The sequence below is a fragment of the Carcharhinus amblyrhynchos genome, chromosome 1 (assembly GCF_965287045.1).
Source record: "Carcharhinus amblyrhynchos chromosome 1, sCarAmb.v2.hapA, whole genome shotgun sequence".
Classification (NCBI taxonomy): Eukaryota; Metazoa; Chordata; class Chondrichthyes; order Carcharhiniformes; family Carcharhinidae; genus Carcharhinus; species Carcharhinus amblyrhynchos.
Window position 1 is genome coordinate 156,277,344 of NC_137324.1, and position 24,302 is coordinate 156,301,645.

The 24,302-nt window shown below is 39.9% G+C and overlaps 1 protein-coding gene across 2 annotated transcripts in view; it reads left to right on the forward strand.

Annotated features, from left to right (window-relative positions):
• The first annotated feature begins 2,206 nt into the window (after positions 1-2,206).
• LOC145346648 (calnexin-like) overlaps positions 2,207-24,302 on the forward strand; it is a 56,894-nt gene continuing 34,798 nt past the window's right edge. Inside the window, exons 1-7 of one of the 2 annotated variants that reach the window (XM_080194194.1) lie at positions 2,207-2,361; positions 6,113-6,221; positions 8,290-8,458; positions 10,069-10,142; positions 10,307-10,365; positions 16,894-17,035; positions 21,705-21,786. In XM_080194194.1, the coding sequence (XP_080050320.1) occupies positions 8,303-8,458; positions 10,069-10,142; positions 10,307-10,365; positions 16,894-17,035; positions 21,705-21,786 (513 nt within the window). In that variant the 5' untranslated portion in view covers positions 2,207-2,361; positions 6,113-6,221; positions 8,290-8,302. The remainder of the gene's footprint in view (positions 2,362-6,112; positions 6,222-8,289; positions 8,459-10,068; positions 10,143-10,306; positions 10,366-16,893; positions 17,036-21,704; positions 21,787-24,302) is intronic. The other variant, XM_080194185.1, reaches the window with a different exon arrangement.

The window sequence follows — 24,302 nt, forward strand, 5'->3', positions numbered from 1 at the left end:
TTCTTTTTTCCACACTTGTAAAAACTCTTTCTTTCTTGCTAGTTTACTGTCATGTTGCTTTCTTCAATTTTCTTCTGATTTATCAATATTTAAGTCATCCATTGTTGGTTTTTAAAACTCTACCAATCTTCAGGTTTACTAATCTTGATAGCATTTTAAGCCTCTCATTTTTTGATTCTAATATTATTCTTAACTTTTCATTGGTCATAGGACAAATTAATACCAGTGACGCTCACATCTCATGAAATAATTTTTTAAAATTCTGTTAATAATAGGCAACACAAAAAGGTCAGAAGAATCAAGGATCTAATGAGAATGAGAACTTAAAGTAATAAGAAAAAGTCCTGGAGAAATTAATGGGACCAAAGGCCAACAAATCAACTGAACTAGGCAGGCTGCATTGTAAGGCCAAACAAAAAAGTGGCTGCAGTGATAAAAGATTTCATCTAAAGTTTTTTATATTAATGTCACAAGTAAGCTTACACTAACACTGCAAATGCCCTGGATTCTGGAACAATCGTAGTAGATTGGAAGGTAGTAAATGTAACACCATTATTCAAGAAAGGCTGTTAAATACTGGATGGTGCAATGGCTATTTAGCACTAAGGTGAGAAGAAATTTCTTTACTCAAAGGGCTGTGAATCTTTGAAATTCTCCACCTCACAAGGCTGTGAATGCTCAATCATTGAGTACTTTGAAGAACACGATCGATATTTTTGAATGCAAAGGGAATCAAGGATATAAGTATATTGTGGAAAGGTGGACTTAAGGCATCAAATCAACTGTGATTTTTTGAAATAGCAAAGTAGGCTCAAAGAACTAAATGAACTGCAATTACTCCTATTTCCATGTTCTCAAACTTTCCTCTACTGTTCTGTACCTTACCCCCCAGTCAATTAACAGCTCTAAGGTAAAAGCAAATTACTGCAGCTGCTGAAATCTGAATTAAAAACAGAAATGCTGGAAAATCTCAGGAGGTGTGACAGCAGCTGTGGAGACAGAATAGAACTAACGTTTCAAGTCTGAAGGCTCTGATGAAAAGTCATCCAGACTGGGAACATTAATTCGGTTCTCTCTCCATAGATGCAGTTAGACCTGCTGAGACTTTCCAGCATTTTCTACAATTTGAACCCCCCCGCTTAGGCTGTCCTGTTATGTGCCTTTCTCCTCTGACCACTCAATTAAAGAGAGAATCCGCCTACTGTAACTAATCCAGCTCACTTCTACTTTGTCCCTATATACCCTTCACGCTGTCACAGTGGTTAACACTACCACCTCACAGTGTCAGAGATCCAGGTTCACTTCCCAGCTTGGGTCACTGTCTTTGCAAAGTCTGCATGTTCTCTCCATGACTGTGTGGGTTTCTTCCGGGTACTCCAGTTTCCTCCCACAGTCCGAATAACGTGCTGGTTAGGCGCACTGGCCATGTTAAATTCTACCTCAGTGTCCAGACAGGTGTGTGGTGTGGCAACTAGGGGATTTTCACAGTAACTTCATGGCAGTGTTAATGTAAGCCGACTTGCGACACCAATAAATTAAATCCATTATGTACCCTGATCACCTGCCCATTTCTTATTATAGACCCTCCACCCTTGCCCAGTCCATTATGCACCCCTCTCCCTGCCCACTCTCCAACTATGCCCATCCCCTTATCTGCCATCATCCCCTGCCCGCTCCATTATATACACTCCCCTATTATTTACCCGTCCCCTCTCTCTCCCTGTTTCCCGTCATCAACTCTGCTCCTTCCTGACGACTTACCTCGCTCTTCCTATTCTAAACTCTTGTTATTCAGCCTGCTCGACGTTACTCAGCTCTCTCCAGCCATGTCCTGAGCTCTCGAGCTACCTTCACTCCGCGCCTGCTGCTGCCGGGCCCAACCAGGAGGGGTCGGCGCTTGCGCCGAGCCGTCTAACGGTTCTGACTGTCAGCTGGCTCGCGCCTACCCCCCCAAATCTTCCTTTGCGCAGGCGGGCCCAGCTGCAGTTTCGGCTGCCGATTCCAGCTTGTGTTCTAACCCCGCCCCCCTCTTCGCCCCACCCCTCCTTCTCTTTTGGGCGGCTGGGGCTAGGGAGGGGGCCACTAGAGCTCCAGGTTGGAGCCAAGCCCCTCCCCCCTCCGGCTGACAGTTTGAATCCTGACGGCCGGAGCACGTTGCGAGGCGACGCCGCCTCCCGCGGCCTTGGCGTCGCCACGGCGCGTGCGCAGACAGCTCTGGCGGTTATAAATGTGAGCCGGCGAGATAACGGGGAAAGGAGCGAGAGAGTGAAGGAGAAAAAAAACCCAAGAAGGAAGGCGGATAGAGTAGCCCGGCGTCTGACGGTACAAGCTCGCAGATCACCCACCCGCCCGACAGACAGTGTAAGTAAAACAGAGGGGATAAATTAATAAAAATAAATCCCGAGCCAATGAAATCTTGAGGTAAATGGTCTTGCTGAGTATTTTCTGCAGCAGATCCGCAATTACTCCATCTCCATTCATTACAGGACTGGAATGTGCAAGCTGTACAAAAAAAAAACCATCGTGTTTAAGATCGCTTTTCAACGTTGAGGGTTTTTTTTATAGTTGCAAGTAATACTGCTGATTGTCAATGATGTGCACACTTTTTTTAAAAAATGCAGCCATTGACTTACGAGTTTTAATATTTATTATAGATACATTTCTGCACAATTAAGATTTTTTTGAGCGATGCAGGTGTAACCAGATAAAAGTAATGGCTGTTTAATGTTATTCAATTTTTCATTAATGTAAAGAACAGATCTTCAAGAGACTATTGTCAAAGGCCTTAGGCCTCTTGTATTTCCTTTCACAGCCTACAGTAGCTGCCAACAGAAATGTCAAGAAATAAAAATTAAACCTGATTTCTGATTAAGACAGTAGAATCAATATGTTGATTCAAATTTTGTTGTTCAACTCTACTGGTGATTAGAATCCAAGTGATATCATGCTTTTTAGTAATCTGGTGATAATATTACCATCAAATTGATAAAATTAACATTCCTAGTGCACTAATACATTGACTTAAAATATTTTGGCTTAGATTTGCTCTACATACTTAGCTTAGCTAATAGTTGCTGTGATCTGTAAACAGAAAATGCTGGAAATGTCCAGTGGTTACACAGGATCTGTGGGGTAGGGAGAAAGAGACAGACAGTTAACATTTCAGGTCAGTGACCATGCTGTTTCTCTCTCAACAGATGTTACCTGGCCTGCTTAGTATTTCTGACATTTTCTGTTCCTCCTTCAGATATTCAGTATTTTGCTTTTGTGGTACTGAGATCTCTAGTTAATGTTGGTCATCTTAACTGTCAACTTTGAAACTTCCTACAGCAACAACTATTCTAGTTAGTGTAATCAACAATCCAGTTATTTGTGGATGACCTGAAGGCCTTGTGCTTGAAATAGTATTTTTATTTGTCACAAAATATATTTGTTTTGTGTATAAAACATCTAAATACACCAATTTGGATTCTTATGTACTGTAATTGATGTATTTGTTTTATGTACAACGTTAATTGAAACTTTTTGTTAAGACTACTCAACAACCCTGATGCTAATTTGGTAGTTTCCTGGATCATGCATTCAAGGAGTTGGTCACCTTGCAGACAGAAAAAGTTCAGGATCATAGATGGTAAGCCATGCTGAAGAATAGAAAGAAACTGGAAATGCAGAAGACTTTGTACAACTCTCGAATAGGTACTCGAGAGTAGTGTGTGATAATACCTGGGATGTGCAATTCAAACCATGACACGAGTGGGCAAGGGACTGTACAGGAGGGAATAGCAAAGAATAGAATTACAGTCGTCATTATAGACAACTCCATAGTTAGGGTGTCGGACGTGTATTTCTGTAACCACCATTGTGAATCCTTCAAGATGTGCTACCTTGTTGGTGCCAGAGTAAAAGACATTGTGGACAGGGTGCAAAATATTTTGTAGGGAAGAGACTGAGCCAGAACTCCCTGATACCAAGAACATGAAGGGAACAGGTATTGTGGTCCTATGATCATATTTTCTGGAGCCTGACCAGAAGTTTAAACAGTAGACCTTGAGGTAGTAATCTCTCTAGTTTACTTCCAGAAGCATGCAGTAATGAAAGTAGAAAAATGATGGCTTGAGGCATGCTGTACGAGGGAGGGCTTCAAACTCATGGGACATTGGGACCACTTCTAGGGCAGGAGACATCTATTCAAAGGGGATTGCTTGCACCTCAACAAGACTAAGACCAATGATCTCACTGGGGGGTTCACTAGTATGGCTGGAGAGTTTAAATTAGCCAGTGGTTGGCTCCAGCCTGTAGAAGTCAGGAACAAGATGCGTAGAATGAGTATTGGGTGTTACTAGAGAACAAAGACATACCATATTAGATGGGAACAATCTAAGAAGGTTTGCAAGAATTGCAAGACAAGCTTAGAATACATGGTTAACACAAGTGTGATGAATAAGGTTGATGATTGAGCTCAAATAGCTGTGTAATGGTAATAACAGAAACATGGCTTAAAATGGTGAGAACTGAGCACTTGATGTACAATGTATAACATGTTCAAAAAGGATAAAGAATGGAAAAAGGGAAGTGGAGTGGCAGGACTTCTTGGGAAGACATTAGTGTTGAAAACAGGATGTCTTTGACAGCTCAAAGACATGCCATTTGTTTAGGGTTGAGAAGTAAGAAAAGTATGAATGTGGTGCTAGGGTTATTTGGTAAGTCTCCAAATAATAAGAAAATTGTAAAGCAGCAAATCTGTAGGGGATGAGCAAGAACTATAGTGTTATTAGAGGACTTTATCCCTATCGATATTTGGGTATTTTGTGTTAGAGTTAAGGGAAAGGAGGTGGAAGAATTTTTGAAATATGTTCAGGAATACTTCATGGACCAATATATTCAGTCCAATTTGGAATGATGCATTACTGAATCTAGTGTCAGGGAATAGGCTGGGCTAGCTGTCTGTGGGGGAACACATGGGTAAGAGTGGTCAACTTGTAATATTTGGATTAGTAATGTAGAAGAACAGAAACAAATTTGAAGTCGAACTCAGTTGGAAGAGGGGAAAAATTCAATAGAATGAGGTGATCTAGCCAGAGTAAAATGGAATGAATGTTTGAGGGGGAGAAAGAAGCAGTAATAAGAGGTCTTTCAGAAAGAGGCTAGGTACGTTTCACCAAGAAGGGAAGGCAGGGGAACAAAAGCCACAGCTCCTTGGATGGTGAGGAAAGTAGAGAATATGATAACACAAAAATTAAAGGGTGCATGATGCATATTACATTAATTATGCAAGCTAGAACTGGCCAAACCCAATAAGTTTAGAGGAAGTGAAGATGAAAATACAACTGACAGAAGGAAAATGAGAATACAATGGCAGTTAACATGTTAAACATGAAGAAAATAAAAAATAGGAGCAAGTAGTAAAACCTACTCTGCCAATCAGTATGGTCATGGCTAGTCATCAGCTTTAACTCTGCTTTCCTGCTTGCTCCCCATATCCCTTAATTACAAAGCAACCAAAAATCTGTCTGCCTCAGCTTTAAATTTATTCAACGTTGGAGTGCCCACACCATCTGAGATAGGGAATTCCAAAGATTCACAACCCTTTGAAATAATTTCACCTCATCTCAGTCCTAAATGATTGACTGCTCATCCTGAGACTTGTGCCCTGATGTTCTAGGTTTGACCACTCGGCAAGAACCCTCTGTCTAACTCTTTCATAATATTGAATATCCCAATGCGATCTCTCGTAGGACACTCTCCTCATCTCAGGAACCAATCCAGTAAACCTTTGCTGTAGAGCTGCCTCCAATGCAAATTATATCTTTAAATATGGAGACCAATGTTGCACATAGTACTCCCAGGTGTTTTCTCACCAAAGCTGTATAATTGTAGCAAGACACCTATATTCTTCCACTCCAGTTCCCTTGCAAAAAGGTCACTGCCATTTGTCTTCCTAATTGCTTGCTGTACTCTAGCTTTGTGATTCTTGTACACATACACCAAAATGCCTTTAGACATCAACATTTTTAAAACTTTCCATTCATGTGTTCAAGAAAATTACTTAAACTTTACCACATTATACTTCATATGTCACTCGCTTAACCTGTCTATATATTTTTTTTTGCAGCATCTGTGTGTCCTGCACTTCCATTCTACTTGGCGCAATCTGCTAACCTGAAAATAACCATTTATTCCTACTCTTTGCTTCCTGTATGTTAACTAATCCTCTATCCATGGTAATATATTACTCCAAAATTTATTAACCAAAAATCTTAACATGCAAGTGAGTAGTTAGAGGCAAAGTAGGACCTAACCTGTGACAAAGATAATGATGTTTGCTGAAGAGGAGCAGGGCAAAACTAGAATGTTTGACATCTAATTTGAATTGACATTTAGATATTGAAGAGGATACTGAAAAGATTTCAGTGGAAGTGGAGATGGTAGAGGTAATGGATTAGATGAAAATTGAGCAGGATGTACTGGAAAGGCTAGTGATGCTTAATGGATTATTAATTGCCTGATCCCGATGCCTTGCAGGTTACTAAAGTAAGTGAGGGTGGAAAGACTTGGGAGGGGGCAGAGGATTAGAGTGGCAAATATGGCATCCTTTAAGAAAGTGTGAAGGCATTTCTAGTAATTATAGGCTGGTCAGTTTAACACAGTGGTAGAAAAGGCTTTAGAATCAGTTGAAAATAGATTAACAGGCACTTGGAGAGATTTGAGTTGATTAAAGAGAGCTTTTGACTTGTAAAAGAAAGATCATTCTTGACTTTTTTTTGAAGTAATGATAAAAGTTGAGAAGGGAATGCAGTAGATGTTGACTATATGAATTTTAAGAATATGTTGACAAAATGCCACATAACGGACAAGGCTCTTTAACAAAACTGAGGCTCATCAGTGGACCAAAGTCTACTTGGATAAAAATTGGCTTAAGGATAGAAAATGGTTCAGCCCCTCAGCATGTCATCTGAGTTTGCATAGCTTGGATAAATTGGGTGACTGTTTCATTTTGTGTAATACTTTGCCCCCTTGTACTCTTCAAAAATGAGAAGGGCAAAAGGGGAGAGTTGGTCCTATTTGAATTCTGACATCCATCCACCACATAATTTATGAAGTATACTGGGAGATGTTCCTGACAATCCACACTCTTCTGCATTCTGGGAGAGAATGTATTCAATCTAGCATGTAGGCTGTAAGAGGCAAACTTCATTAAATTATGATTTGTAGTTGGTGCCTGTTATTGTGAAGATTGGCACATTTCTCTCATTAAATCCAATGCTGTAAAAAAAAAAGTTTAATCTTGTTAAGCCATTCCTGTATTATTGCTTATTTGTAATGTGGATAATTTTGCACCAACATCCCAAGAAAACTTCCTGAAAAATTGTGCTTTATGACATTATGGCAGATTTTGGCAACTTGGCTTTTTTGAGAAGGAGGGGAGAGACTAAAATAGGAAAAGTTTCACTCCTTTTTAGAATAAAAGGTTGGAATGTCATTCAAAACTTTATAATTTATCATACTGATATGGAATATTCAGTATTAACGTAAGAATCATATTGCTGCTCTTTTTTAAGCTTGTGCTATAATTGACTCCATCCTCTGTTGTGGTGTATAACTGTAACCTTACCAGACTGGTTAGGAATAACAGCTGCATGCTTGGTATGTGGTGTAGTGTGAGTAATGACTATTTTTAAAAACTTTTTTGCTTGATGTGTTTTGTTATTAATGAAGACTATATATTTCCTTTTGGAATCTGTTCTATTTCAGCATTGACAAAATAGCTTAATAATTCCACTTTAGGTAATTATTTCAAATTATACTTCAAGTGTCTGAGCTATGTAGACTACCCAAGAAGGTCCCATGTTCAACCATGGTCTGCATTGGGTTGTTTAATCTCAGCTGTGTGAGAACAAACATCCAGTTCTCATATTTTCCCCACACTCCCTTCATGCTTGAATACCTTCCTCTGCAACTCTTGTGTGAATAGCCAATTTGGTAAGGCTATAGCTTTACACTAACGATAGAAAGGGTCAATTATAACATAAGATAAAAGAAGAGCAGCAATATAGTTTTTACTTCAATACTTAATATTTAATCTGTGTAATTACATGAAAAGCTTTGAATGATATTCCAACCTTCCATTCCAAGAGGAGTGAGACATATCCTACTTCAGTCTTCCCCTCCTTCCTCAAACAACTTGAGTTGCCAAAATTGGTGCCTACTGGAGAAGAGGGAAGAAACCTGGTGCAATTATTTACGGTAAATGTATATGTGATGGTCATTAATCCTGTTTCTTGTACACAGGTAAGCAACCAATATGAGGCTGAAATGGGAACAGTTTTTTCTTGGACTTTTGCTCATAGTAGCAGTAGTCTGGGCTGAAAATGATGATGATGAAACAGAGGTGGATGCCTTGGAGATGGAAACTGACACTGGCAGCGAAACTACTAAGGAGAGCAAATCTATAGTTCAGGTGCAAGTTTACTTCAAATACTTTATTGAATGTGACCCAAGTTTTAATACTGCTTCTGAACGGAGACAAGAATGAAAAATATAATCTGTGGGAATTGCAGTTATTAAAAGGAAGCCCTGTTTTTGAATTCAAAATCTCCCCTTCCTATTATCCAGACAACATAGATGAAAATTAGAGATATCAAGTGCAAGAATATTGGGTTAACAGAAACTCTGAATTATATACATTTTCACCCTTGCATTTATCGTGAGGATGGTTGAATATGTAGAAGAACATAAGAACATAAGAACATAAGAAATAGGAGCAGGAGTAGGCCATCTGGCCCTTCGAGCCTGCCCCGCCATTCAATAAGATCATGGCTGATCTGTCGTGGCTCAGTTCCACTTTCCCGCCCTCTCCCCATAACCCTTAATCCCCTCTCTTATCAAAAACCCATCAACCCGCTTCTTAAAAATATTTAGCGAGGCAGCCTCCACCACTTCAACGGGCAGAGAATTCCAGAGATTCACCACCCTTTGAGTGAAGAAGTTCCTCCTCAACTCCGTTCTGAACTGCCCCCCCTTTATCTTGAGGCTGTGCCCCCTAGTCCTACTGTCTTTTTTGAGCGGGAAGAGTCTTTCCACCTCTATCCTATCCATCCCATTCATCATCTTATACGTCTCAATGAGATCTCCCCTCATTCTTCTAAACTCTAACGAGTACAAGCCTAGTTTATTCAGCCTCTCCTCATAGCTCAACCCCCTCAACTCCGGTATCAGCCTAGTAAACCTCCTCTGCACTCCCTCCAAGGCCAAAATATCCTTGCGCAGGTGCGGCGCCCAAAACTGCACACAGTACTCCAGCTGCGGCCTCACCAATGCCCTATACAGCTGCAGCAAGACCTCCCTACTTTTATATTCAATCCCCCTCGCTATGAAGGCCAGCATCCCATTCGCCTTCCTGACCACCTGCTGCACCTGCAGGCATGGGAGTATTTCCCTATTGGGCATACTTCAGTGTTGAGCATGGCTTGGCAAAATGCAGAATGGCCCAATAGTAACTCTCTAATCTGATGTAAAAGTAAAATTCTTAACTGAAGTTTGTTATTCAAATCCTTATTAATCTCCATATGCCATTTAAGGTTGTGGTGAGTCCACTGCAATCTGAATTAATAGTGGTCAAACTCGTAAGGGATTTTTTTCAGCTGGCAAAAAGAAAAGTTTTCCATCCCATTAGTCTGGATTAGGTTCCATCATGGTCCCACAAGGTTAAAAATCTGTTTTGAACCCTTGCCATGTGTTCAAATCTTGTGTCTGACATTTCCTTTACAACGAAACCCATCTATATGTTTGTAGCATACAAGAGTCCATCATGAGCTCTATCTAAAACGGGCAGTTTTAAGATTTAGGTAATCTGGATCCACTTTTAAGTCAATTTCCTAGCAAATTAAAACGTGTTTGTTTTAAACTATTTTGAATAACCATATTGCCTTCCGAATTGTTATGATTAGAAAATGAAAAGGCCAAACTTAACCTTTAAAAGCGTATTTCTAATACAAACAATTCTTTGTCCCTATAAATAAAGTTTTTGTTTATTGTATACAAGTTATTGAAATTTGCCTAAACTTGCAGGTAACATACAAGACACCTGTGCCCATTAAAGAAGTATATTTTGCTGATACATTTGATCGTGGAAATTTAGATGGGTAAGAAAATTTTTGCTGCAGGATTACTGAGCAAAAATGCAATTCATATAATACATTTATTTTTAGCATTATTTTTGGCTAAGCTAATCTGCTGATATTATCATTGAATCAAAAATTGTCAGGGTGCAAATGCTATTTTACTTTTTATTCCTTTATCGTTAAAGATGGGTTTTGTCCAAGACCAAGAAAGATGATGCAGATGAAGATATTGCAAAATATGATGGTAGGAATCAATTAAATTATGCAGTTTTATTTTCAGTTCATTTAACTGTTGCTATTTAGTGATTTTAAGCTCTGAAAATGGATGCACATGAAATCATGAGATTCAATGTCCAGTTGCTTTAAATTGTTTACTACTCATTGTTGGAAAGTGTCTCGGATGAAGCTTGCCCTGGAAGCTGCATTAAGAACCTAATAAGAACATAAGAACTAAGAACTGAGCTATATTTTCCTTAAGTTGTAAAGGAGCAAATCTTGGATAATCAAAGCCTAATATTTGAACTAATCCTATTTGGGTCGGTTGAAGTGAATGAAGCATTGGTGAGTGCATTGTAACTGATGCTATTGTATAGTAATTACTGTAATAACTCCACAAAGGCAAAAATCCTATCACAAGTTACTTTATTTACATCATACATCTGTACACAGCCAGCTCAGTTTCTCCCTGCTGAAATGCAGCTGGGAGACTGACACACCTACTTTAAATAGGGGGCATGAGGCCCCCTGATTTAACCATCAATTAGGACTCATCAGGTAGTTCTTTTGTTTACTTGTTTGGTAAACAAACTCAAATTAACATAGGGACAAATTAAAAGGGGGAACAGCCCAAACAAAACAAATCCAAAAGGAAACTTAAAACATAAATTAAAAGGTGATTATCGGGGTCGATAACAAACTCCAGCCCCTGCGGTGCCCAGCAGGCACGGAAGGTGTCAACTGCACCTGTGGACACACGTGCTCCCTCTCCAGGGACACTTGGCCGCAAATATAGCTGCAATAGAGGGGCAGACAGTCGGGATGGATGACCCCATCGATTGCCCACTGTCTGGACCTGTTGATGGTGCGTCTCGTCAGGCCCAGGAGCAGCTTCACGAGGAGCTAAGACTCATGAGCTAGTTCATAAACTAGAAACCCAATCTCAGTAGCTTGGCTGAAGTCATCACACATACAAAAGCCTATATTTAATTTAGTTAGATATGTTGAACAATATAGCAGGGTTCTCTTGTAGTGTGGAATGCACAAAAAATTCTCTCAGCATTGAAAATATTAAATGTGAGGTTGGGGTTAGTATTTGCTTTTCTTTTAAAGAATTGCATTTTAACTTGATAATAAAAGGTAATATCACTGCACTGTTGGCCTTGGTTTAGTTGGTAGTATTCTTGCGTCAGTCACAAGGTTTTCGTTCAGCCAGCCCTCCAGAGCTTCAGCATAAAAATCAAGGTGCCACTCTAGTACTGTGGGAGTGGTGCAATGTCAGAGACACAGTTTTTAGATTACACCTTAAACTTGAGGCCCCATCTGCCTGCTTGGGTAGGTGTTAAAGATTCCAGTGCACTATTTTGAAGAGCAAGGGAGATCTTCCTGGTGTCCTGGCCAATATTTCTCTCAATCAACATTATTAAAAACAGTTTTTCTCGTTGTTATCACATTGCTGTTTGAGAATTTGCTGGCTACAAAATGACTACTGTATTTTCTGCATTACAACAATACATTTTGATTGTACTTTGTTCTAACGTGTTTTGAACCATCTGATTGTGGAAAAAATGCCATATAAATTCAAGTCTGTTTCTCTCCTAAAGAATTAGAATAGGAACGTGGGAAATAAGAGCAGGAGTAAGCTATTTGGCTCCTCAAACATATCCTTCTATTCAACTTGATGGCTAATCAATCTACCTCCATGCCATTTTCCAGCCGTATTTCCACGTCCCTTATGTATTTAATAACTAGAAATCCATACATTTCTTGTCTTCAACATACTCAGCCACTGACTATCTGCAACCCTCTGGAATAGTGAATTCCAAATATAAATGCTTAAATGTGGGTTTGTTCTCTGGTTCCCTTAGAAGCATTTGAGATTTGGAGATAACTTCCAAATAAAAATGCGCTTTCTTCTAAAGAACAAAGAACAACACAGCATGCGGAACAGGCCCTTTGGCCTAACGAGCCCACGCCGCCAACTTAATGTATTTTTCCTACACCTCCCTTGACCCGTGTCTATGCTAATGGTACCCCCATTGGAAACCAGATTTGGGGAAGAATAATTTAGGGACAATTTCTTACACCAGTCAGCCTAAGAGCACATCTTTGGGGTGTGGGAGGAAACCCACACAACCACAGGGAGAATGTGCAAACTCCCACAGACACTGGCCCAAATCCATGTATCTGCACAGCTAGCAGTGATAGTCACTGAGCTGTCGTGGTGCCCATCTGCTGGTCCAGTTTTAAGCGCACATGACACGGAGTACTAGGCCACTCTCGAAACATCCAAGAGCAGCCCACACACAACCCACCATGTGCATGCCCCTCATTAGACAACAAGGTGGACTGACACACCTGCAGAGTAAAAGAGACAAAACATCAACACGTAGCATTAGATTTCTAGTAATGTCCCGAGGCTCTGACCCTTATTTAAAACCGTCTCCTATAACCCTCCATCCCTGTTTCACTCATGTGCCTATCTAAGTAAACCTTCAAGTCCAGCGTGCCTGCCTCCTCCACCTTACTTGGTAGTGCATTCCATACCCCCACGATCCTCTGTGGAAAAACTTCCCTCTAGTATCCAAATTATACTTCTCCCCCTAGCTTGTGACCCCTTGTGATATTTATCTCCAATCTAGGAAAAAGCCTGCCACTGTTTACTCTCTATACCCTTCATTATTTTATACACCTCTCAGTTCCTCCCTTAATCTCTGTCTTTCTAAGGAAAAGAGCCCCAGTTTACCCAATCTGCATCATAACCCTATACCTACCCTCATATCTTAAACATCTGATCTCATGATCAGGCTACAATCTTTGATGCATGCTAACTTTTATTTAGACTTGAGACTTGGTTTGTTTCATGAACTGTACACTGCTCAGTATTTTTCAGTGGAATTTCTAAAATTCTTGGGCTACACAGGGTAGATGCTAAGAGGCTGTTTCTCTGATTGGAGAGATTGAGATCATAGTCTCGGGATAAGATTTTGGCTAATTACAGCTGATGTAAGAGGAAACCTTTTTACTCAGTCATGTGTCTTTGGAATTCTCGAACAGGGGCTGTGAATGTTCAGTTGTTGAATAAGTTCAATACCGAGATTAATAGATTTTGGATTCTAAGAAAATCCAGGGGTATGGCAGTCATGATGGGAAAGTGGAATTGATGTAAAAGTTAGCTAATAATCTTAACCAAATGATGCAGTAGGCTTGATGCACTATGTAGCCTACACCTGTTCATACTGCTTAGGTTATTGTGAACAGTCTTATTTCCTGATGTTAGTTTACAGTATAAATAAAGATTACTGTCAAATTTGAGTCTAAAATTGCAATTTTGTTCATGTCTAAGCATGATGGTTTTGGTTATCTAAAACAGCAGTCAATATATTTTTAAAAGAATAAAACTTCACTCTTAAGTGAAGTACCCTGTTGATTTAGAGTTGTTTATATTGTAAATTTCTGGACTTTCCACACCAGACAAAGTTCAACAAATTGTGTCCTTATAGTGAAGACTGATGCAAACTAACATCCCAAAAGCAGCTGTCTTCAGAATTAGAAGAGAGGGAAGACTCAAGGGATGGGAGGGTTTTGTTAGAATTTCAATCATCAGAGGTGGTATTAAACAAATTGTTGGAGCTGCAGGCTAACAAGTACCCAGGTCCTGATGGACTTCATCTCAGGGGTCTTAAAAGAAGTGCTAAGTAGAATAGTTGATGCATTGGTTTGAATTTGCCAAAACTCAATAGATTCAGTGATAGTAAATATATAACTCCTTTTTATTAGAAAGGGGGGAGACAAAGTGGGAGCCGCACGCTAGTTAGCTTAATATGTCATGGGGAAAATGTTAGAAGGTGTTATTAAGAGGTTATAGCAGGGCACTTGGATGAACTTAAGGTAGTCAGATCATGTTGATGTTTTGTGAATGGAAAAATGTTTAACCAACTTATTGGAGTTTTTTGGGGAAGTAACATGCTGTGGATAAAGGGGAACTCGTGGATGCTCTGTGCTTAGATTTCCAGAAGACATTTGATAAGTGTCACATAAAGGTTATTGGAGAAAATGGAATAGGAGATGCCAAATTTGCATGGCTAGAAGATTGACTGGTTAATGGGAAGCCAAGAGTAGATATAAATGGGACTTTAAGTTGGCAAGATGTAGTGTTTGGTGTGCCACAAGAATCAGTACTGGGACCTCAACTGTTTACAATTTATTTAATAACCTGGAAGAAGTGACAGATGGGATGGTTGCCAAATTTGCTAATGACACCAAGCTAGGTAGGAGAGTAAGTTTATGAAGGGGACATAAGGAAGCTACAAAAAAAATGTGAAATTGGTCATTTTGTCAAGGAGAATAAAAAGCTTATTAACTAAATGATGAGAAATTGCTGAGCTCAAGTGCTTGGGGATATGTGTCATAGTGCATGTGTTGCAAAAGACTAGTGGTTAGCACTGCTGCCTCACAGCGCCAGTGACCCAGGTTTGATTCTTGGCTTGGGTCACTGTAGAGTTTGCACGTTCTCCCTATATCTGAGTGGGTTTCCTCCAGGTGCTCCTGTTTCCTCCCACAGTTTGAAAGGCATGCTGGTTAGGTACACTGAGTTGTACAGGCACCGAAGTGTGGCGACTATGGGAATTTCACAGTAACTTTGCTGTGTTAATGTAAGCCTTACTTGTGACTAATAAACTTTACTTTTACTTTTTAATTAACTTAGTGTGGAGGTACAGCTCTTAATTGGGAAAGCTATTAAAATGTTAATTGCTTATTGTGAAGAGAAGTGAATACAAAAATAGATATGCTTCAATGACACTAGTGAGACTTCATTTGGAATATTGTGTATCATGTTGATCAGCTAATTTAAGGAAGGATGCAAATGTGTTGAAAGCTGTTCAAAGGTTTCCCAAGCTACCTATAATGGGTGATTTGTGAAGGAAGGTTGGACAAGCTAGGTTTGTTCTCACTGGAGAGGTAAGGTGTGAATTGATTGAAACATAAGATTCCAAAGTGTCTTGACAGGGTGGAAGATGTTTCCTCTAGTGAGGAAAAACTGGAACTAAAGGTTGCTGTTTTAAAAATATGTAGTTGCCCATTTAAAATGGCAATGAAGTGAAATTTATTGAGTGTTATGGGTCTTTGAAATGCCCTTCCTGAAAAGGCGATGGAAGCAGGGTCTTTGAATGTTTTTTGAGGCAGATGGAGATTCTTAGCAAGCATGGGTGTGACTGGTTTTTGGGAGTAGGTGGCTGCTGATTTGAGGTTACTATCAGATCACTCACATGTTTGAGCAGGCTTGAGGGGCTGAATGGCCTGCTGCTGCTCTATATTTGTATGTTGGAATACAAATTTCATGGAGGAAAATAAATTGAGTTCTTAGGGTGACATCTTTTCTTGCTATTGTCTGGTGTCCATGTATTTTGATTTTTCCTGTTTAGTGAATCTTTGTAACTTAAAATAACTGTTTTCCAATATTGAGTTTTTGATTTTATACTATGCACTAGCTTTAATTTAAACCTTGACCTACTGAATGAGGGATTTGGGTGTCCTTGTACACAATGCAGTTAGAACAAACTGTTAGGAAGAAAAATGGTATGTTGGCCTTTATTGCAAGGGGATTTATTGTGTCAGAGTAAGGAAGTATTGCAGCAGCTTCACAAGGCCTTGGTGAGGCCATACCTAAGTATTGTGCTCTTTTGGTCAAAGGAAAGATTTAGTTGCCTTTGAGGGGTTGCAGTGAAACTTTTAGAGGTTCTCGGGGTGTGGATGTTGCCCTAAAAGAGGGATTAATTAAATTGGACCTATACCCTTGGGGGCCTTAATGAGGCAATTTCATAAGTACAGCATTTACCATTTGAGGAATCGAGAGGCTATTTCCCATAATGAAACATTCTAGATATAGGGATCTGGTCAGAAGTTTAGGGCTGAGATGAAAAATTTCTTAACTTGGGAAGTTGTTATCCACAAAAGGCTGCTTTTGTTCAGTCGTAGAGAATATTCAAGGGTGAGATAGATATATGTTTAGATTGTAAGAGATTTGGGAATCGGGTAGGAAAGTAGAGTTGAGGTGGAAGAACAACCTTATTAAACAGTGAAGCAGGTTTGAGGGGCACTATTGTCCCTACTCCTCCTGTTTCTTATGTTCTTAGCTAAGTCATAGCTTAGCCATAGCTGTGCCCCCTGCAAGTAAAGAACAGGGAAGAATGGAAAATTGACAAGTAAACTGATTTCATGTGCCTTTTTTAAAAAAAGAACTTAACTATGTTCAGTTCCCTAAGAGGGTGCATCAGAGATTAAGAACTTGGCTGTCTGAGCACTTGTATCCATGAATTTACATTTTATCAAGTTGCACTTTTAAATTAGGGCATATTCATATTATGTGACTTGAGGCTGCAAATGTTAAAAGTATGCCCTATTTACACGCCCCCTTATTTAGCAGAATATGGTTTAAATTAAAACTACCCCTGTACTGCATGTTACATTTTGATGTTGTATTCAAAACTGATAAATGAAGTACACTTTTATTTGATTTATAATAGTCTAGCCTGTCAGTCTTTTCCTTTTGTAGGAAAATGGGCAGTAGAGGAGTTAATGGAAAACACAGTGCCTGGTGACAAAGGTTTGGTGCTGAAGTCAAAAGCAAAGCACCATGCAATTTCAGCTCCACTGAAGAAACCCTTTCTGTTCAAAGGTGAACCTTTAATTATCCAGTAAGTACTTATTGGCTCATCTTTGAGGGAGAATTACAAGCGAATTCATAAAGTTAAATGTGCATTATTATACTTCTGATGCTTTATCTTTTGTACACAAACCATGAGATGAAACTGCAAAAAATTTTTAGCTTTGCTGCTTTGTGACCAAAATTGGAAAATATCCAAATCAAGTGTATGGTCCTCTTTTGTATGTAAATCAAAAGTTGCTTTGTATTGGCCTGAAAGGGACCTTTTATACTTCCAGTTCCTAATGTGCACATACCAAAAACTCCAGTGTTAATCTGACAAATTTATTAAAATAGTTTGCTAAGATTAGGCAAACTCACGAATTTACATTGGAGCTACTGATAGGTGCAGAAGATTCCAAAGTCAGGAATTAGCAGTGCAAGCACATGTCTAAAATCAGCATGAAAACAGATTTAGATTTTTGGCAGCTCAAGAGTTTGAGTTTGCTTTTTGAAAGAATTTCAGGTTGCGTTCTGGAAAATGAAATTCCCTAGTGGTATAATGGTATTGTTACCAAATGCTAGTCTAAAATATATATTTGAGGGGCAACTAGATGAATACATGAATGGAAGAATATGGACTCAGTAAGAACATACTGTTTTAGGCATCATAAAACAGTGGGCCAAAAGACCTCTTCCTGTGCTGTACTTTCTTTGCTCTTTGTAAGTTTTTTTTGTACTTATTATGGAGCTGAAAAGTGCAATACTTAACTATTTAACACTTGAAAATGATTCCTGCATACTGTTCACCTAGACTTGGTCATTAAACACAACTCCACAATTAAATCTGTCACATTGGCTTTTCAACTTTCAACTGACTGGAAGTTTTAGAACATAAGAACTAGGAGCAGGAGTAGGCCATCTAGCCCTTCATGCCTGCCCTACCATTCAATAAGATCATGGCTGATCTGAAGTGGATCAGTTCCACTCACCCACCTGCTCCCCATAACCCTTAATTCCCTTATCTATCAGAAATCTATCTACCTGTGACTTAAACACATTCAACGAGGTAGCCTCAACCACTTCAATGGGCAGGGAATTCCAGAGATTCACTACCCTCGAGAGACGTTCCTCCTTAACTCCGTTCTAAATTGCCCTCCCCTTATCTTGAGGCTATGCCCTCTAACTCTGGTTTCCTTTCTACGTGGAAAGAATCTCTCTACCTCTACCCTATCTAGCCCCTTCATTTATCTTAAGTCTCCCTCAGCCTTCTAAACGCCAATGAGTACAGGCCCAATCTATCTAATTTCTCATAAGCTAACCCCCTCATCTCTGGTATCAGCCTAGTGAACCTTCTCTATACTCCCTCCAAGACCAATATATCCTTTCACAAATAAGGGGACCAAAACTGCACACTGGTCCAGTTGCAGCAATTTGAACGGAGACAGCGCAAACTGCTTAAAAATGCAAGGCCGTGTTTCAAGGTTGGGAAGGGTTGGGGTGTGGAGAGACATTTCCTCAATAAACACAACTGTCTAAGGAAGACTCCATTCCACCAAAGAGTGCAGTAAGTGTTAAAGTATGATCAAGGATATCAAAGGAAGGTGCATGCCCATCCGCTTGTACCAGGTGCACCTGGAGCGTGACTTTGTCAGGACTGGTGATTGTGTGGGTCATTCCCAGTTTGCCTGTGGATGGGGTCAGCCTGTTCCTCAGTGATGACCTGGTGAGTTCAGAAGTGTTAGCATCCTCTGTAGTCTGAGAAGCCAACTGAGGAGAGAAAAACAGAGCAGCTACAGGAACATTGCCTGGCATTTTCTGACTTGTACCATGACCTGATGCAATAATCTAAGGCCAGTTTTCTGTCACCATCAGCCTTTATTTATAACACGTTCAAGTTTCTGCTAGGTGACTACAGTGTATAGGTAAGCCATGAAGTCTTTAGACTGCTGGGCTGAGTGAATCTGATTCAATGGCAGAGTAGCCAAGAAGCTTGTGGAAGTAAACTATCTAACTTGTACAACAGACCAGAGGAAACAGCAACGACTGTGCCATGTCAACATAAACAATATCATGCGCAGGAAGGGGGACAAGCAGGTAAGTCTTACCAATAACATACCTGGAGGATGAGAGAGACGATGAAGATGAATTGAAGGGAGATGTGGTTGATGCCCACAGTAAGCCCCCTGTAGTGTGGCTAGAAAACAGGTCCCTGTGAAATTGAACCCCATACTCAACAATTTAAATGCCAAACAATGAGGAGTCCTGACAAGGTTGCTCACTGCATTTAAATGCATTTTCTAGTGACAATCCAGGCTGCACCTCTTCAGCTTTGCATGATGCAAATATGGGAGAGCAATATCCCTACTGTCTAGGTCCAAAAAGCTGGCCTAGATTTGGAAGCAGATTAAATAACTAAATGCTGAGGCACCTGCTAGTACCACCGTGTAGCAATAGCTGATGCTCCCTGGTTGTGCTCCTGCTCAAGCTGGGCAGCACCAAGACTCTGCAATGACTATTGAAAGGTTAACATAGTAACCAAAGCTGACTCCATCTACTGCTTCACCTGAAAGACTGCATAGATAGAGTAGGTAATGCAGCCTACATTACAAAGATAGACTTAACCAAGAGATACTGGTAGGTTCTCTTGACCAACCATGCAAAGGAAATCCCTGCATTCATGACTGAATGCACTATACCAGTCATATCTTTTGGGCTTAAACCCTGAGATACCTTTCTAAGACTGAATCAAATGGTTGCTGGTTTGTCCAATTGTGTAGTATACCTAATGATGACCTAGTGACACTTGGCAACTCACTTAAAACAATTGGAAGCCCTCTTCCTGAAATTAATCAGCTGACCTTGTGGTCAATCTGAGTGAATTTGCTAAGGTGACCTACATATGACATCTGGTAGATCAAGAATAAGTACTACCCAGAACTGCAAAAGGTACAACAGTATCCATAACCAAACAGGAAACCATGATGCTTAGGGATGTGGAGTCTCTTCCCAAAATTCAAAACTGTAGTGACCTTGCCTACAAACCTAAATACAGAAAAAGATTATGTAGTATGGACTAAAATCTCAAGCTTTTGAGAAGTTGAAAGCCATTTTAATAAATTACTGTTAGCAGTTTCAGACAGTAACCAATGATTTAAAGTTCCATGAAGACTGGTGACCTGAGTAGGAGCTGTCCTCTTCTAGGAGATCAAATTGGGAATAGAGATACCAAAATAATACTTTTCCAAAAGAGAAGCATCCAAAAAACTGAATATGCAAAAAATATTCTACAGCAGAAAAAGAAACCCTAGGTTGATTACTTATTTTCAAGCTCATATGTTTGGAATGGATATAAGGGCCAGAATTATACCATCTCTCTCACCCTGGAATGGGGATGGGCAAGGCTCACAAAACAGACCAAGCTTGGGTGAGATCATAATCCTGCCCAAGGAGACCACAACCTTTTAACCTATGAGAGATTCAAAACTCCGAACACAATGTTTTTCAGTTGGAGTTTGTTTCCCTAACCATGTCACCTTTTCAAAAAAAACACCCACATTGCAGTGAGGTCAAAAGTGATTGTGAACTCCCTATCCAGACTTGAATTATCCCATCAGTTTTAGTTGAGTCTGCAAGTCTAAGTGAATGTTTTTATTTGTGTTTGAGTGAATCTCATTTCATTTTTATTTGTGATGGGAGTTGCCACAAGTCTTTTTAAAATATGATTTTTTTTTAATTGACTGAAGTTTGAAATTGAGACACAGCAAGCTGCTGTAAAAATGCAAGGCCACACTTTTGAGGTAAAGGTGAGAAACAAACTCTCCAATGTAGAAAAGGAGGAAGACATTTCCTGTAATCTATTGTAATCATCAAAGGCAGAGACATTAAAAAAAACAAAGTAGTGAATATTGAAATAATGGCTGCCTGGACAGACAGACCCAAAACCTCTTGGAAATACACAATGGATGAAGTGTTTCAAGGCAAGGCTGTTCAGCAGCTTGCAAGTGACATGGGTGGTGTCAAGAATGTCTTCAGAGGAAATTGACTTCTGTCTCTTGCACTCTGCCTCCCCTTCAAACCGTCAGTCCAACTGTACTAGGCGCCTACCAGTAAACTGAGATCTCAACCATGGAAAATGTCCAGCTGTTTCCAAGAAACCAGCTAACATAAGTTGACTGCAGTATTTAAAATCTATGCCTCAAGAACAATCAAAAGGACATTTTAAACATATACTCTTGTTGACTTCTTGCTCCCCTTATTTCTGATGTGTGATTGTGGGCTCCAATGATTGCATGAGGGCCAATTGCTTGACTTCACTTTTGTTTTCCCTGGTTTAGTGGTTAATTTGCTCAGAGAAAATCTTTGTTTGAATGGCCCCTTATTGCTCATAGCTTAAATAGTTACATACATTCTGATTTGGAAAAGGTGTATCCTCGAGGAAAAAGAAAATTATATCCTTATTGTGACCAAAAGGCTGGATTGAGGGGAACTAGTTTACCCCTTTTTACCTGGTGATTACTCTCTCAGGAAGCTAGAGAAGTGTGGTCCAGATGGATGCTGACAGAAGCTGTTACTGCCAAAGCTGGAAAGCAGTTTCTTGGTTTGGAAATGTTGAAAAAATTGAGGGTCAGAATAAAAGTTTTCTGGTTTAACAACTTGGTAAAATGTCAGAAGGAGATGACTGATTATATGCACAATAATTCTATGTATTTGTTTTTCAGGTATGAAGTGAATTTCCAAAATGGTATTGACTGTGGTGGTGCATACCTAAAGTTGCTTTCACATACTGATGACCTGAAACTAGTAAGTATCCAATTAATATTGTAAGAATATTTCTGTTCCCCTCTGCTCCCTGCATTGTATCAGTGGTGGGTGATACTGGAATAGCCTTCTATTGTCACTAGCAATTGTTGATTGCCCTGCTCCCAATTGTGGTGACTCATGGGCTTGCTCCAGTAGTTCTGACATGGCACTTGCTGTCGGGGGCACAAAGCATTCACTGAAATTCCCACAAACCAATGTTCCTAAATCACTGCTAAGACTAACCCTCTTCCTTTCCTGGCGTGCACTTTTCAAAAAGTCACTAGTTAATGTCAGCAAGAACCATAACTTGTTGAATTTTGCATCCTTCCTCAGCTCAGCACCCTCTTTCTCTACACTGGACTAAGATTAACCCAAGAGTGAAATGTAGTGTTATGTTGAACTAATAATCCATGATTCCAGTTTGAGATTTGGAATTCGGTTAAAATAAATGAATCTGCGTCTGGGCATCCTTAGGAGGGAGTCATCAACAGTAGCAGAATTGTACTCGACCATAATCTGCAACCTCATGGCCCAACATATACCCCACTCTCTACCATTGGATCAACCTTGGCTCAATGGAGTGAGGGAGGACATGCCAGGCATAACTGAAAATAAAGGGTCAATCTGGTGAAGCTACTACTTGGATTGTTTGGTATGCAAGTAATGTAAGCAGTATGTGGAAAAAATGAAGCAATCCCATAACCAATGGATCAGATCTAAGTCCTGTCACATCCAGTTATGAATATGATGGATGATTAAATCACTCTCTGGAGGAGGGGGCTCCACAAATATCCCCATCCTCAGTGATGGGGCAACTCAGTATATCCATGCACAAGATAAGGTTGAAGCAATTTTAGCCAGAAGTGGAACTTTCTTCCCAGCAGCACTGAGTGTACCTGAATTAGATGCACTGCAGCTGTTCAAGAAGGTGACTCACTGTCAACTTTTCAAGGGCAATTAGGAATGGCTGTGCCAACAATACCCTCATTCCATGAGAATTTATTAAAAATAGGCTGGTCATAAGGGAAAGATTTCTGAATTAATTTAGGAGAATTATTAGCCAAGTGGATAAGCATGGAATAATAAAGAAGCACCAGCACATTTTTTTTAAAAAAAACTCAATGAAATAATAGTGTGAGGGACATACAGTTGATGTTGTGCATATGCACTTTAAGTGCCATGTAATAGGCTTGTTTCAAAATTAAGCCATATGGAATAAAATGGACAGTAGCAATAACACACAAAATTAGCTGAAGGATAGAAAACAGGGGGAAGTAGTGGTATTCCCCAGGGTTAACTAGTTGGGTTAGATATAACGTGTTAGATTCAAGAATTCACTGACACCTCATAAGTCTTGGATAAGCTTATTGGGGGTTCATTCGAGATGTGCACCAGCTCTTCAGTCTTGTGTGTGCTCTCTGGCATGCTTTCAAGATGTCATCAGTCTCTCTCCTTTCTATTGTTGTTGCACAGTATTATTCAGTACTCCAGAGAAGACCCAATTACGTTCATTGGTTAATTAAACACACGACAGAAGGTGGTCAACACTGTTTAGTCCAGATCTCTGATCAGGAATTGTGCACAAGTTAGTGGTCTTTTGCCAAGGTAGCTGAATCACAGAGTTCGTGACAAGCAGAGCAGCACATGTAATAAGTGAAACTTGAAGCAGGGTTTAGTCTGTGTCAAACTTGAAGTTTCAGTAAGATTTATTTCATGTAAAATGTGAATAAAAATATACCATAGAAAATGTTATATTTAAAACAAAATAGTACCTTTGATTCTTCCTGCACTTCATGAAGAAGGATTAAGCAAACAAGGGCGTATTACAAAATCATTTCCAACTATCTTTGGCCTCAGGAGTTGTGGAGCAGCCTTCAATAGAAGGAAAGGTCATCCAACTTGGCGAGTACGCGTACTGGGCTGGATTATATATAAATACCAACACAGGTGTTGATGTGAGGGGAAACTGTTACAGGGAGAAGCTTAGCAGTTTCTGAAACATTACCAATCATTTCCTCACTACACCATTTGATAACCAGAAGGGCAAGATATAAAACTAATAAAATCACCATGCAAAACAAGTCTTTGGACTGTGGATGTTCTGAGGGAACCAACTAACCTGAAGCCTAGCTCCATGGCGTAGATGATAAAGCCTACCCCCACCCCCAAGCTGCTAACAAAGTCTTGCAGGGGTACTGTGCAGATAGCTACCATCTCATCATTAATCTTAGTGCCAAAAAGGTGTCAATGACTACCTTTTCCAGAACAGAGGCTATATTGATATTTTCACTGGATAACTTAGTGCACCATACCATGGAAGCAGGATAGGAAAGAAGCACTGAGTCTCTGTGATAGTCCTCTTCTTACAGGCAAAGGAGGACAGTGATAAATGTGAGGGATAGCATGATGCACATCACTGTGCCAGTAACCATGAGCACATGTGGTCACTACAGATCCAGTTGATTCCATTGAGACAGTTTGTGCCCCAGCAAACTATGATGATAGTGCCACAGACA